The sequence below is a fragment of the Microtus ochrogaster genome, chromosome 10 (genome assembly GCF_000317375.1).
Source record: "Microtus ochrogaster isolate Prairie Vole_2 chromosome 10, MicOch1.0, whole genome shotgun sequence".
NCBI classification, from domain to species: domain Eukaryota; kingdom Metazoa; phylum Chordata; class Mammalia; order Rodentia; family Cricetidae; genus Microtus; species Microtus ochrogaster.
The window spans coordinates 25,861,801-25,876,889 of record NC_022016.1 but is presented as its reverse complement, the minus strand read 5'-3'; the positions used below and the strand labels follow the sequence as shown (position 1 = coordinate 25,876,889).

General features: G+C 41.9%; 1 protein-coding gene across 3 annotated transcripts in view; it reads right to left on the bottom strand.

Moving 5' to 3' along the window:
* The window catches only part of Focad (focadhesin), a 290,677-nt gene that overhangs the window by 228,366 nt on the left and 47,222 nt on the right, over window positions 1-15,089 (bottom strand). For all 3 annotated transcript variants that reach the window (XM_005352710.3, XM_026781891.1, XM_026781889.1), the window contains exon 5: window positions 3,902-4,006. In XM_005352710.3, coding sequence (XP_005352767.1) covers window positions 3,902-4,006 — 105 coding nt within the window. The remainder of the gene's footprint in view (window positions 1-3,901; window positions 4,007-15,089) is intronic.

Sequence of the window (15,089 nt, the reverse complement as noted above, 5' to 3'; positions counted from 1 at the left end):
TTAGAATCATCCTATAGCTCTGCTCCCAGCCTCTCCACTGTACATGACTAATGTGGTAAGACAAACTTGGTTCCTTGAAGCTGAGGAGCATACATGTCATACTAAAGAAAGGAGGTGGGGCTAAGCTACTCAAAATACCCTCTATCCTAAACTTTCTGGGCCTTGGTAGCCCGTATGTGGTGCCATCAAGTTCTTGGGGCCTGAAGGAAGACTTTCTAAGTGTGAGATACAAAATGACCTACATCCGTATCAGGAAGGAACTGGATGAAATTGCTGACTCCCAAGTCACTGAAAACTATGGAATGAATGAGACTCTTCGACAAGCAACTCGGAGCAGCCGTGGTTCTAAGCATCTCTCAAGTCTTCTTTATGTGTATAGACTTTGAGAACCACTGAGCGCTGAGCCCAACAGAAGGATCAGCTTCACTGGGGTCCTGGTCCTCACATATTCTCCCCCACACCTGCATGCTATAAGCCATTCCACAGACCTGTTAAAATGACCACATATTCTGTGTCATCATGATTCAAATAAACCAGCCATTTGAACAAAAAAAAAAAAGCAAACATTTTTAAAACACAGCTACAAAGTGGCAAAGTCCTTAATATCATGAAAAATACAGATTAGCTTTATACTCAAAATGCCAATTATATGCCATACTATGGTTTTATATTAATCCTGTGCCTCTCACTGAAGTTCTGAGTCGATACCAAGTCTCATGTCTTCTATCGAGCTCACCAGCTGCCTCTGCAAGGCTGGTTGATACTGCTAACCAGCACGTGGCAGAGAAGGCTCCAAAGCAGCTTGACAATTTTATGCTTGGCTCAGGTAATCACAGCTCTCTGGAGGGGAATCTGCACGCCAGTCTTTCCTTTCCTCTGCTCCTGCCCTCCGCAATCCCCTCTGGGGGAACTTCAGGCTCGAATACACTCGATTACACTCTACAGATTTATAACGCCAAACAGCCATTCACAGAAGGGCTCTCCATAAACATTACCAACTCGGATGATTGATCCTGGACCTCTTAGTGTGCCACGCTATTTGAAGGCAAACCTTACATACCCATTTATCTTTAGTGCCTTAAACTGGGCTCCCTAGCCACACCTTATACCTACTGCCTTGAGAAAATAAGACTACGTTGAAAAGAACAAGTTGTAAGACAGAGTGAATTACAGAAGAGACAGAGGTGAGGCAAGGCGGGTGAGTGAAGTCAGTCACACACAGTAAGGACAACCAGTATGAGAATAAGAATAACCATACTGTTTCAGTAGCGCAGAATGGTTCACATCACCATCATCTAAACTTGTGCTTCTTAAACGTTAATGAGTCCGTGAGCTACCTACAAAAATCTTCCAAAATGTAGACTCGGATTCAGGCAGCCTACAGTGCAGCCCGAGCAGATGCCTCCTAACAAGTCTCCAGGTGCTGCTCATGCTACAGTGACTGCTATTTTGTGACAGTGGGCGGGAGCACAAGCAGCAACAGTATCACCTGGGTGCTTGTCAGATCTCTGGCGTCCACCTTAGACTTAAGCAGGGCCCAGGGCTAAGTAGTGTACACACCAGTCCGCAGCCTGCTGCCCCACTTACTCACCGAGAACCAGACCACCTGGGAGTACTTAAAAACGCATAGGGCTCCTAGCAGAGACTCTGGCCTGGTGAAGTATTTGGATGGTGCTACATTTGTTTCTTTTGAAGCATGCCCAGGTGGTTCTAATGAGCAGGCAATATGGAGAACCAAAGATCTGAAATGCTCTGCTGGGTAGGAGGGAAATATAAACTGACTACTAATGGGGTGAGGAATGTCTTTGGGGAAGGAAGAAATGTTCTAAATTTGACTACGGTGATAATTGCATAACTGTGAATGAAAACCACTGAACTGTATACTTTAAGTGTATCCCTCACGTGGTCTGTGAATTATATCCCAATAAAACTGTCATACAGGATTATTAAAAACCTTAGCAGTTTCTCTATAGAAAAATGAGTAAATAATGGAACAACAATAACATGAAATTATTTTCTATCCCAGAAATTTAGGAGTAAATTTTGAATTTCTTTTAAAGATGGAGTTTGCAAGTGCCTCTCCAGAAATACTAGGATCGACTCACCAACTCTTCAGGATCAATTCTGCTCAGGGTAATAGATAAAAAAGAAATTGCAAGCTAGGCTTGCACTGCTATCATGCTAAAAGAAAGAAGGAAAAGGGGAAAAGGAACAAGGAAAAAGAGGAAAGGGAGGAGAGGGTAATGGGGGAAGAAAAATAAAACCATTTGTAAAACTTGCGCTGTAAACCTGTTTCCTACAGTATTTTCAGTGCAGATGGGTGTGCTGATGAATGTCTTTAATCTCAGCACTTAGGAGGCAGAAGAAAATGGATATCTGTAAGTTCAAGACTAGCGAGGTCTACACTGGAGTTCCAACCCAGTCAGGGCTTAAAAAAAAAAAAAAGTTAATGAGATATTGTGCCACATTTTGTTATATATTTAAAGACATTGGGAAGCATGCCTAGAAAAATAAATAAAATACAAATCTAACATTTAAAAAAATAGCTTAAGAAGCCACAGATAATACACTCACAAAAACGAGAAAGATCCTAGGCAACACTAACATTGCAGGACCAGACACTGGTCACTGACCATCAAGCAGTAAGCACTACAAGCACATGGAACTCGCAGGCAACACTGTTCCAGACATGCCCACAGAGATCCTGCCTACGGTCAACTCTACTACACGTGCTCAAAGCACTACAAGCCACATAAGCCATTCCAATTCCAACCCCTAAACCAACTCCCTATTTATGGTCCCCTGCCTTCATTCTTTGAAATACGAAAATTTTGTTCCTGAGATAATATGAATTCATCGCGCACATCTTCTGGGTCCCTTGCAGAAAGCCCTTCTGTTAAGAAAGGGCTTCCTGGGAGCTGGCAGGTAATAAGTGAGGTCACCAGCACATACTGAGTATGACAGCCCAGTGCACTCTGTTTTTACTGCTTTGTATTTTCTTTTTATAGCAACTCACCCTATCACAATCTAGAGATGACAAAGAAAAAGCAAATGTGATTCCTCACTAGTCACTGACCTGGGTAACTGCACTTGCAAACAAGTGTCTCCTATTACTTTCCTTGGAAAGAAGCTTGCCTTCCTGCCCTACCCACCCCCCTGCTCCCGACACCCATGCTTTAAAAACATTTGCTCAGTGAGCTCTTCAGTTTCTACAGTCCTGGGAGAAAACAGTAGTAGCATGTTGTTAGCGTTGAGACAGGTCTCCTCTGTTCCCAAGTGCGATTCTTCTGCTTCCACCTACCAAGTGCCAGATGACACACACGGACAGTTACATATTCTAAAGCAAAAAAAAAAAAGTCACTTCGATTTTGAGTAACAGATCTCTGTGCCAAAGAAGCTCCCCGGAAACCCATACTGGGGGTGCTCAGCATGTGCTCAACTCTTTCATTCCTGTGTCTCTGAAACAGTCACTTCCTGAGAAATGAAGACCCATTTCTGTGTGCATATCCTACTGGATGAAAACATAATAATTCTTAAGAAATGACATCTTGTTCTTAATCTAGCTGATGATATAAAAGCTCCTTTAAATAGAAAGGGAGAGAAAAGAACAGCGAAATAGAGTAATGATGCCAAGTCTGATGTCCTAAGTTTGATTCTTGGGCTCACAGTGGTAGGGGAGAATGACTTCCAAAGGTTATCCTCCAGCTTCTGTGAAAGCACACACACACACACACACACACACACACACACACACACACTCACATACAATCATGCACATTCCCACACATGCAGACTCATAAGCATGTACACTCACACTCATGCACGCACATACGTGTGCACGCACACACTAAATGTAATGTTCAAATAAAACGAAATAAATACAACAGTAGAGAAGACTCACCTGATAGTGTATATATCCCGAATGTCCTTCTCCCCATTTTGTCCTTCCTTTAGTGCTTGGATTTGTAATAATTTCACAAGGGCTTTTATCAAACCAGGCATATTCCTGTAAAGAAATATAATAATATGCTAAATGTCCCAAACTGAAAAAGAATATGCTAAGCAGGTGCTTATTGCTGCCTTTCCTTCTTGTGATGCTAAACATTGGATTCAGAGCCTCACACACACTAGTCAAGTGCTCTAACGAGCCGTACCTCCCTCCAAACCCACCATTCTGGAGCCACTGGGAGTCTGCCACCCATACTGAACAGTGGGCACTTTTCAGCCCAGTCAGGACCCACATATGAAAAAGGAAAACATGCTCAAAGACTCAAACCAGCTATCAATCACCTCCCTACACACACTTGGGGGAAATCAATCAGCAAAAAAAGCAAACATTAGCCCACATAATTCGACTCAGTGACCACATCAGTTACCCAGAATAAATGATCAAGTCATTTATAAATATCTGCAGACCATGGAAAATAACCAGACTTATGAAGTGGATCAACCATGCAAAAGAGTGGGCCAGGGCACCAATTAAAGCAAAACAAAAGCCATTGAAAGAAAATTCATAAAAAGAGGAATATACCTTAAAGTTTTTCCTTATTCTGTAAGAAATAGGACAAATATATCAAAAAAGTACCCTTTTAAAATATCTCACAAACTAGAATGAAATCTTAGAAATAAAATCATTTACTAATTTTTAAGTAAATTTAAAAATCATGATTGCTAATATTTTTCCTAAGTGCCCAACATGTCACTGGGCATTTACCCTTCAGAACAGAGAACTCACCATCCACACTAACTTTAGGGTTAGGACAAGATGTACATTTCCCACGATACGGGGCATTTACATGAGCTGTGACTGACTGTATGTCTTAATGCGTTTAAAATCTTCCATCTGGCAAAGGATTTGACTATATAATAGACCACAGCAGTTAACAGCCATGGCCACACTTGGCTACTAGGCACACAGGTAATGTGGTTAGTCCAAATCCAGATGTTCTGCATATAAAACATATGCTGGATTTAAAGACTTAAATATAAAAAGAGGGGGGAAACAAATTCAATTAGAAAGAATGAGGAGCTGGAGAGATGGTTAGGAGCACTGGCTACTCTTCCTTCCAGAAGACTCAGGTTTGATTCCCAGCACCCACATAGTATCTGGAATTCCAATTCGAGAGACCCATTGCCTTTTCTAGCCTCTGTGAGCATCAGAAATAAATGTGGTACACAGATAGCATGCATGCAAAGCACCATACACGTAAAGATAATTTTTAAAGAAAAATCAGAAAAAAGAAACATAAAACAAGATTTTGATATTGGGGTTACATAAAGTTCGGTATTAAAATTAGCATTATCAGTTTCTTTATACTTTTTTAATCTGGTTACCAGGAAAAAATAAATTTATTATTTGTGTGTATGCATGCCTGCAGAGGCCAAAGGTGTTAAAAGCCCTGGAGCTGGAGTTACAGGTAATTGTGAGTCGTCTGATGGGATGCTGGGAATCAAGCCTTGCCCCAAGGAAGACCAGCCAGTGCCCCTAACCACTGAGCCACCTCTGCCCCTATCTATCAGAAAATTTCGAGCACTATTGTAGCTCAGATGCATAGCTCATGTCCCACTTCACAGCACTGCTGCTGACACTCCTGAGATTCAGTTACTAAGTCGATTCTTCTGGGACTGTCAACATTTCCCTTCCACTTGAGGAATTTTCCACGATATTTTCAATAGTCATCTTCTCCTTTCATAGGAACCCTCTAATATGCCCGTGCTAGTGAAGAGTCACAGATAAATACTTTGTGACAGGGACCGCACATGTCTGGGGTATCTCTTGTATGAATCTACTATAGACAGGCCCCCACACTAAATGAAAGCCTTCCAGCAAAGATTCTCTCTCATAGGGCTCAGTAGGTAAAGTACTGGTTGTGCAAGCCCAGGACCTTGGTTTGGAGACCGAGAACCCACAAACGTGACATGGCAGTGCACGTCTGCAATGCCAGGACTTAGGATGGGGTAGAGGGAAGAGGTGGGTTCAGTGAAAGACTCTTCACTCAAAAGGATAAGGTGGGGGGGGGAAACATAGAGGGCAACTGAGTAAGAGATACCAACATTGACCCCTGGCTTTCATGTGCACACGAATAGGCAGGCTCACTCACATACGTGCTTGCTTGTTATCACACACACTCTCTCACACACAAGATTATGTCTTCTATGCATGTTCTTGGATGATTGTCAAGGATTAGCCATGCTCACATACCCGGTCTTAATGATTATTTCAATTTCATGGTACTTTACCTCATTCAACAAAATGACCAATTAATCTCACTGTGACTCAATAAAATGAAACAGAGAAAATTTTATAGTATATAAAAGAATTTATAGTGTACATAGTATATTATATTTTATAAGAGAAAGCTACTGGAAATACTTCATGCTAACACAGACAGTTTGATATACACTTGGGGTTGAGGATGCGTGGGAAAAACAGGGCCAGGGCCACAGACCCACAAAAGCCTTTCAATAAAATGTTGACTGGATTGGATCTGAGCTTTAGCTGAGAGCCTCCGCTTTGGTGGTGACAGAACAGGTGAGGACAGGTCTAGAGACTCCACAGGGCAGTCACAGGATCTGCTGGGAGCACAAAACACAGGGGGGGGGGGCATTCTTGTCTTTACACAGCCATGGGAGGTGCAGGATGATCTACAGAGGTTCAGAGATGTTTCCTCACTGGCTGCTTCACAAGAAAGCTATTTACAGTTACATGGCTGCTGACCGAGGCCCATCCCTTTTCTTGATGAGGTGGATATCTGCAAGTTGACAGGCTACAGCCTTAGAGCAGCCCACCTGAGACAGGTCAAGACAAAAGCGTAAATGCATGCTGTCTCAGGAGGGTTTGCCTGCACCTCCTGGAGGCCTCCCTAGATGATGGAGGTCTCAACTGCTCTGGCCATTGGGACTGCTGTCATTCTTTTGACAATCTTGATTGCTACTCTAAATATCCAGATCTCTCTGACTTAGAAGGGAGTAATCTCAAGACCCACAACCTTGAAATAGACTGCTCCTTTACAATTCCGCATCCATTTATTTTATTCAGAATTAAGGGGCTGGCCTGTAAGGAACCTGGGCCACCAGGAGAGAGAGTCCTCCCATCCAGCACTCTCCCCTTCAGCATAAGACTGAAGCTGCTCTATCATCAGCTGGAGAACTGATGGGACTGTCTAGCCTCAGTCATAAGACTGAAGCTGCTCTATCATCAGCTGGACAACTGATGGGACTGTCTAGCCTCAGTCAAGTGACTCAGAGCCACTCGTCTCCTCTGAGCCTCCCTAGGATCTGACTCTTCCAAATATGCAAATTTACAAAAGATAGTAAAGTTTGCGTGCTGCTTCATCCTACATGACAGGACTGAGAAGTATCCCCTCTGTGACAATCACTTGCCTAGCAAGTCTGAGGTCCTGTCTTCCAGTCCTTAGCACAGAAGAAGAAAAAGATCATTCATAATGATTGCATGCTCTTGAAAATGTACTAAAAATCAGCTAACTCAGTATCTTAAAATGCTGGCTGATTTTACAATATGCAAGTTATACCTATTTAATAAAAACAGACAGAATAAAGATTTGGTAAATAAAAAGTATGGTATCAATATGAATAAAAAAAGAACCATATTTTTAAGAAGTGATTATAAGTATTCAAACAATAGTAAACAGTAAAAGAATAAACAGAAACCAACATGTAACTAAAATCAGTTTGAAGAAACTTATGAGAAGGATTCTAAGGAAAACAAAGTTACAGTGAGAGACTAAATATTTATAACCTAGATGATAGACAGAAGATTAATATACATAAAAAAGGAAAACAACTGAATATAGCCACATAATCCCAATGAGTAAGATTCATAACACCCAGTGCAGATGAGTGAGTGAGAAAATACATGCTTTCACAGTGAGCAAACACTGCTTCAGCCTTTGTGGAAAGCCATGTTAGAGTACCTATAGAACTTTTAAATGAAGATGCCCTGATCACATATGGTCTGCATCCAGAAACCCTTCTATTGTTAGACCTTGCATACACTCAAAGGAAGACACTGTACTGAACTATCTTCAAAAGAAAGACAGAAATAAAGAGGGGAAGAAAGAAAGAAGGAAGGAGGGAGGGAGGGAGGGAGGGAGAGAGAGAGAGAGAAGAAAGAAAGAAAGAAAGAAAGAAAGAAAGAAAGAAAGAAAGAAAGAAAGAAAGAAAGAAAGAAAGAAAGAAAGAAAACATGTTTGCTGGTAGGGAAACAGTTGAACTATGGCAAACCTAGCATTACGGGGTATTAGTTGAACGATGGCGAACCTAGCGTTACAGGACAGTCTCAACTTGTTAGTAATGATTCAAGCAGATCTGTAAACTGATGGAAAGATGTCCATCTATATCACATGGGAAAAACAAGCTTTAGAATAATTTTAAACACTTGGCAGGGGCATGCATAGAAACTTTTGTTCATGTTAAAAATAAGGTTCTAATTTCACTGGCATTGGCTTAAAAATCCATACATCCCCAGCTCCTCCACATCCCAGGGTGAATTAGGACCAGGCCTTGAGAGAATCACTCCTTCAAGCTAACATTGGTGGGGCTTCACAGTCCTGATGCTTCCTACTTTTCATCAGCACCTGCCAAAAAAAAAAGGAGGGGGGGGGCAAGTTTTCCAGGAGTCCCTATAAGCATCATGTGGCTGGACTGCATCTGCCCACCTGAGTCCTGACCCAGAAAGGGACAGTTTTTCTACTTTCTTCTGCCTTTTCTTTTGGATGTTGTCCAGGGCCTAAGCCCGCTCACTATGATACTCTGGGCTTTTTCACTCCTCTGGAGCTCCCCTCCCAGCATGTGGCTGCTTGACCACCATGCCGCTGACCTGGCTTTTTCTCTTCTCTGGCCTCCTCCTCCTGGCAGCTACTGAGATTTACAGCCTGCCTTGCCAGGAAACTCTAATAAAACTGTTCTTAAGCTTTCTTTTGGGTCTGTTCTTAAATTTCTTTATTAATGAGACTAGAATCCCAAAACGGGATGTCTCAACTTCTCCAGTAATATGCAGCAACCACAAAAGGATTGAACTGCTCAGAATTTCTGGTAAAGATTTGTCATGTCATCTGGAGATATTACAGACACTTCCCTAAGGACCAAGCACCTGAAGAACCTCACACTGCCGCTCCAACAGCTGTGGAAGTGCCTAAGAGTAGATCCTGAGCTCATCTCTCCAGTCCCGCCTCTGAAATCCAAGGGGAAAATGAGGAGGAGCCGGTGGGAAAGAGGCTCTTATGAGCCCAAGCAGAGATTCTAAGGGACTTTGACACGTCCTTGGCCCCAGTTCTCCTGGTTTCCTCCCTGGGTTTTGTGAGGATAGGAACTCCTACCTTTACTTCTCCCTCTTCTCCATCCATGCACAGTTAAGGACTTCTTTCCCTCCCTGCATCTTGCTGCTAGACCAATGTAACCACTGGAGCATGTTCAAAGTCCCCAGGATAGGACGATTGGAGGTACGTCTTAACTACCACACCCAATGACCTCACCCAACAGAAAGAGGCCAGATTAAATGGCATCCCCAATTTCCTAAAGGGCAATTGGAGTTTCCTCTTCAGAGGGGGTAACCTCGAGCACATAACACAGAAATGAGACAAACAGTTTAGGGGTGGGGCCTGAATTTATGCCCTAGACCGTAAGCCTTGGCCCTGTGCAGGCTAGGAGGAGAAATGCCATAAGTGTTGGTAAATTCTCAATCCCGATCCTAAGTGACCTCAGGGCTATCTTTTCAGAGGCCTGAGTGTTACAGTAGCATTGAAGGGCCAATAAGGAAAGTTTTTACCGCCCAGCCAAGACTGGAATCCACTTCTGGAGAGAGGCATCGCATTGTCTCCTTCCTTAAGAGTTTAATCCAGCTGGGCAGGTTAATCACCTAGTCAAGGGACTACCCTTGAGAGAGGGGTGTTCACCATAAGCCATGCTAAAGAGATAGGCAGAATAACTATCCCTTCAATGCACTTTTCCTCCGTAAATTCCTGACCCCTTGCTGTGGGACAATGATATGTACCCTGTCACTTATATTTTAAATAAATGCTGCCTGCCAGTAGCCAGGCAGGAAGTATAGGCAGGGTGACCAGGCAGAAGTAGAGGTGGAGTGATGAGAATTCTGGGAACTGCAGTCTGCAGTCGCGACCCAGCCTCAAAGGAAACAAGATGTGATTGCCTGGCTGAATAAGATACCAAACCATGTGGCAAATTAAGAATTAGTTAATAAGAAGCCTGAGCTAATGGGCCAATCAGTTTATAACAAATGTAGACCTCTGTGTGATTTCTTTAGGGCTAAATGTCTGTGGAACCTGGTGGGACAGAAAACTTCAGTCAATCCCCCCTAGTCTCTACAAAACATCAGGGGTTTCCATTGAGGCCACTTGACTTTCTGAGTCGCTGTGGCTGATCTCCTTGCCAACCTAACTAACAACATCACTTTCTCTCTCCTCCATTCTTCTCAGAAAGGCTGCCAAGATCTACAGCTTGCCTGCCCTGGGATTTCTCCTTTAAGCTCTAATAATAAGCACTAATATCCAAGGCTCCCTTTAAATAACAGAAAAAAAAAACTTTTTACCACTTGCTACTTTCACAGCTTAAAAGTGCCCACCCTTTTCTTGGAATTAGAAAAAAAAAAACCATATGAACAACTTGATTTAGTTGTTTAAAAAAAAAGTAGGATAGGAGGACAGAGGTATAGGATGAGGTTCAGTATCAAGTGCTTACGTGTGTTTGTGAAGTTTTAAATTCATTTCAAAATAGTTAGGGAGGGGGTTATAATCTCAATTGAGGAAGGACTCTGAACACAAATAGATTACATCTGGCTAGCTCCTAAATAAACACTATGAACAAAAATTTAAAGGTAACTATATCTTTTATTAAGGACTGGTCTTAAGCCACAAACATAAAAGCATTGCTGGCAGCCACTTACAGAGCCTTGTCCATGCAGCCCACCTGATTTTCTGAGAAAAGCTTAACTTTCCCTTCTGCCTCTCGTGGTTTGATACTGGCCAAAGCCTAAGCATGCTTTCTCTGAAACTCCATGATGCAAGATTCCCCTCAGTATGCTGTGAATGTTTTATTACCATTGGTTAATAAAGCAGCTGCTTTGGCCTATGGCATGGCAGAATATAAAAAACTAAACTGAATGCAGAGAAAAAGAAGGCAGAGTCAGACAGATGTCATGTAGCAACCCAAGAAGCAAAATGTGAGGTAACAAACCATGACCTCTGCGGTAAAATATAAAATAATAGAAATGGGCTAATTTAAGATGTAAGAATAGGAATACGCCTGAGCTGTGGGCCAAACAGTGTTGTAATTAATATAGCTTTTGTGTGATTATTCAAGTCTGGGTGTCTGGGCTTTCTCTCCATCTCCCTCCTCCCAGAGCCTACCAGGGGTTTTAGTTCACTTGCCCAGCTGTTTATCCTGTCAACCTCTAATAAAATAGTCCTTCAGCAAAAAAAAAAAAAAAATGAATAAAAATTTTAAATGTTAAACTTGAGAAAGTAGCCTTCTGAGGAGTATTTCAGGAATTGGAATTAGCTTTTAGACAAGCAAGCTGTGTGAATCTCAGGTACACAGAACAGCTAATTAACAACGCAAAGCAAAAAACTTTAATCAGGGCAAAAAAGAGCTGATTAGATATTATGCCTAGTATATTCATAGTAGAATGTGTTCACGATGCATCATTAAAAAGGGGGGTGGGATAACCACCAGTTGCCCACCGTCTCTCCTCAGCATCTGAATGACCTCATAATCAACATGTGCTGATCTGAACTAGTGCTCTTTCCAACACCTGGTCCTCTAATGTCCAGCCCAATGGTTCCAACACTCCTAACTCTGCAACCCTTTAATACAACTGCTCATGTTGTGCTGACCCCAACCATAAAATTATTTTTGTTGCTGCTTCATAATTGTAATTTTTCTACTGTTATGAATTGTAATATAAATATCATGTTTTCTAACGGTCTTAGGTGATCCCTGGGAAAGGGTCATTCAACCTCCCCAAAGGGTCACAACCCGCAGATTGGGAACCACTGGTCTAGAGAAAATACAAACGTGAAATCAGGGTGCTATTCTTGACATATTTTTTTCCAGGCATCTTTATATTTAATCCAATTCAAACACCTCACCTCAAAACTACTTAAATCTATTTCTTTCATATCTTATAGAAGTAGCTACCACCTCTACCCTAAAGAGCATTTGAGAGGGTCAGGCAAATATCATGGCAGACCCCTAATAACTCAGATAAGAACTAGGCCTCAGTTCCTGCAAGTACTAGGCCTGGGCAAACCACCACCCCTTAACCACTACCCCCTGCCCACAATAGGTGATAATCAAATAAGGACAAAGCCTGGGACTTGTCCAGATGTGCCCAAGAATGGAAAAGTTATAGCCTTGGCCCACCCCTACTACCCTACCAATTAGAAATGTATTAATATGATTGCCACTTACATAAGCAAATCCTAAGTAGAATGGTCACACTGCTTTTAAAATTCCTTTTGCTGTGCTTGAAAGGAGCTTACACGTCCCTCTCAAGGTTGTTGTCACCATTTTGTACAGGTGGGTGTGACCACACATGCATGTGGTATTCAAATTCATTATTTAGTGGGTTGATTTCAATTAACAACAACAGTATTACTGGCTGTATTCATAGACAGCCATCCTTTCAAGGACTGCACAGGTAGACAATGAAAGAATTATAAACACATGAGGAATATAATCAATATAATACATATATTATCGAACAATGAGACAACTCTGTAGAAGGAAGGCAGTGTTTGTTATTGTTGTTATCATTGTTTTTCATTTATTGAACCTCAATCCATATACTTGCAACACTGAAACTATTCAGATTCCAGAGAGAATAAGAATAAATATTCAGATGGCATATTAAAACTCAACATCTGTGTTAAAGGCTATCAACTATGTACCCAAATCGCCCACATTGCAAATACCTCCAAAGGGAGATCTGCAATACTCGATGGCTCCTGCAAAGTAACATAAGAGCAGCTACAAGAAGCACCTTTCACAAGATGCTATTTTCTTTCCATCCCTCCCAGCTGAACACATTTGTTATCTAGGAAAATCACTGAACAATGCGAGCTTTTAGACTTTATTTAGCAGTCTGCTCTCAGAGAGTGAATCTAGACCACCTTAGAAATAGAGGGTCAATAGAATGGGAGTTTTAAAGTGTACTTAAAGCCATAATTATATCCATAACGATCCATTACAATTTTTATAAAAGAAAGTCTAACTGGGCACATCAAAGGACGCTTTAAAAAAAATGCTTCTTCGGGATTTCTTTAAAGACTTACCTTTATCATTTTAAATCTCTGTGGGTGTGAATGTGGCGTGTGACTGTGTGCATGTGGAGAGCGGGTGCCCACCAAGACTGGAGTGACAGATACTGCAGGCTCCTGAGGTGTGAAGAGAACTGAACTCAGGTCCTGCTCGTCAATGTTTCCTGAGCCATCTTTACAGCCCCAGCCTTCAGTATAAAAGCGTGTGTGTCAGCGCTTGTCCCACTTGGCATCTATAAACTGTAATTTTAAGTAACCAAAGTAAATATTGGAAAAGTCCTCCTTATAGCATTATTTTAAGAAATAAGTAAAGAAAAACTGATAAAATTAGAGTTATTAGGTAATCAAAAGATGAAGCATCAATCGAGTATCATGTGTCTTCAAATAACAGGACACTGTACTGCCCATGAAAAAGCACCCCTTGCCCAGGACTTTCCTGAAAATTAAATGAGGAACCTTAAGGTGTGAAGTTATGAAGAAATAGCTAGATACACAAGCAGTAATCAATTAAGGCTGCTTTTCTTTACTTTGATCTTGTTTTCTTTGTTGTTATTCTGGTCTGAAGGAATTTATTCTATCTTGTTTTTCCATGTGTATACAGTGTGAGTGTTTGTACACGATTATGTTCATGTGTATACTGCTGCGTGTGCAGGGAGGTGTGTCTGGGTTCATGCATGTGGATTTCATAGATCAACCTCGGAACTGACCTTAGGTCTAGCCACCCAGGTCATCAACCCCTGTGAAGAAAGCTTCTTGGAATACATCAAGGTCTCTTTTCTGTGTGGGACATTAAGACCTCACCATACTGCACTCTGGTACAATGAAGACATTACTGGTACAGACTTAAACTGGACCCTCTAAAAACATGTCTGAGACCTAATCCCCTGCATGCCTGTCTATGTAACAGCCTGATAAGACTTGCATCTTTACTAATTTAATTAGAGACCACAAGAAGAACCCGCCTTGGGTGGGTCTTAAACCTAATAACCAACATCCTTGTAAAAGAAAGAACAGGAATATCTAAGACGAAGACACATAGCAAAGGTGCAGATGAGAGTACAGGGCAGAACTGGAGTTACGTAACCACAAGCCGAGAGACGGAACTCATCTGTTGCTAGAAGACAGACAGAACAGATTCCACCACCCCCGAGCCTTTGCTGACTTTGTTACCCAGAATTGAAAAACATATTTCTGTTGACTTAAATCATCAAGTTTATAGGCATTATGGCAGCCCCAGGAAACAAATACCCACAGGTCCTGGCAGAGCCAAGTTATCTAACTTCAGGCCCTGCCCTCAGAAATCTGAAATTCTCACTTAACCAGGCTATTCCTTACACATGTAAGAGATGGCAAGCCAGAAGTGGGCAATAGCCTGTGAGCTAAGTAGTTGAAATGTCAGTCTGTAGCAGGAATCAAGAATGAAATACAAGAGCTATAATCTAAGTTGTCTCTGATACCCATGTGCATCTCTATTCTTGAGTCATGGCAGCAGCCTCCCTTACAAAAATAAAGGAAGAAGGACCAGACTGGGGCTGTAGTTCACTTAACAGAGTGCTCACCTAGCATGCACGAGGGTTCCAGCCTGCCTTCAATCCCCAGCATCATATAAACAGGACAGCACAGCTGTGCCCATCTTTAATCTCAGCACTCTTGAGGGAGAAACACAGAACTGGGGTCATCTTCAACTATATAGTGAATTTGAGGCCAAAGGTTTAAGGCAGGGGAAGAGGAAAAGAGAGAGGAAGAGACAGAAAGACAGAGAGAGAGAGAGAGAGAGAGAGAGAGAGAGAGAGA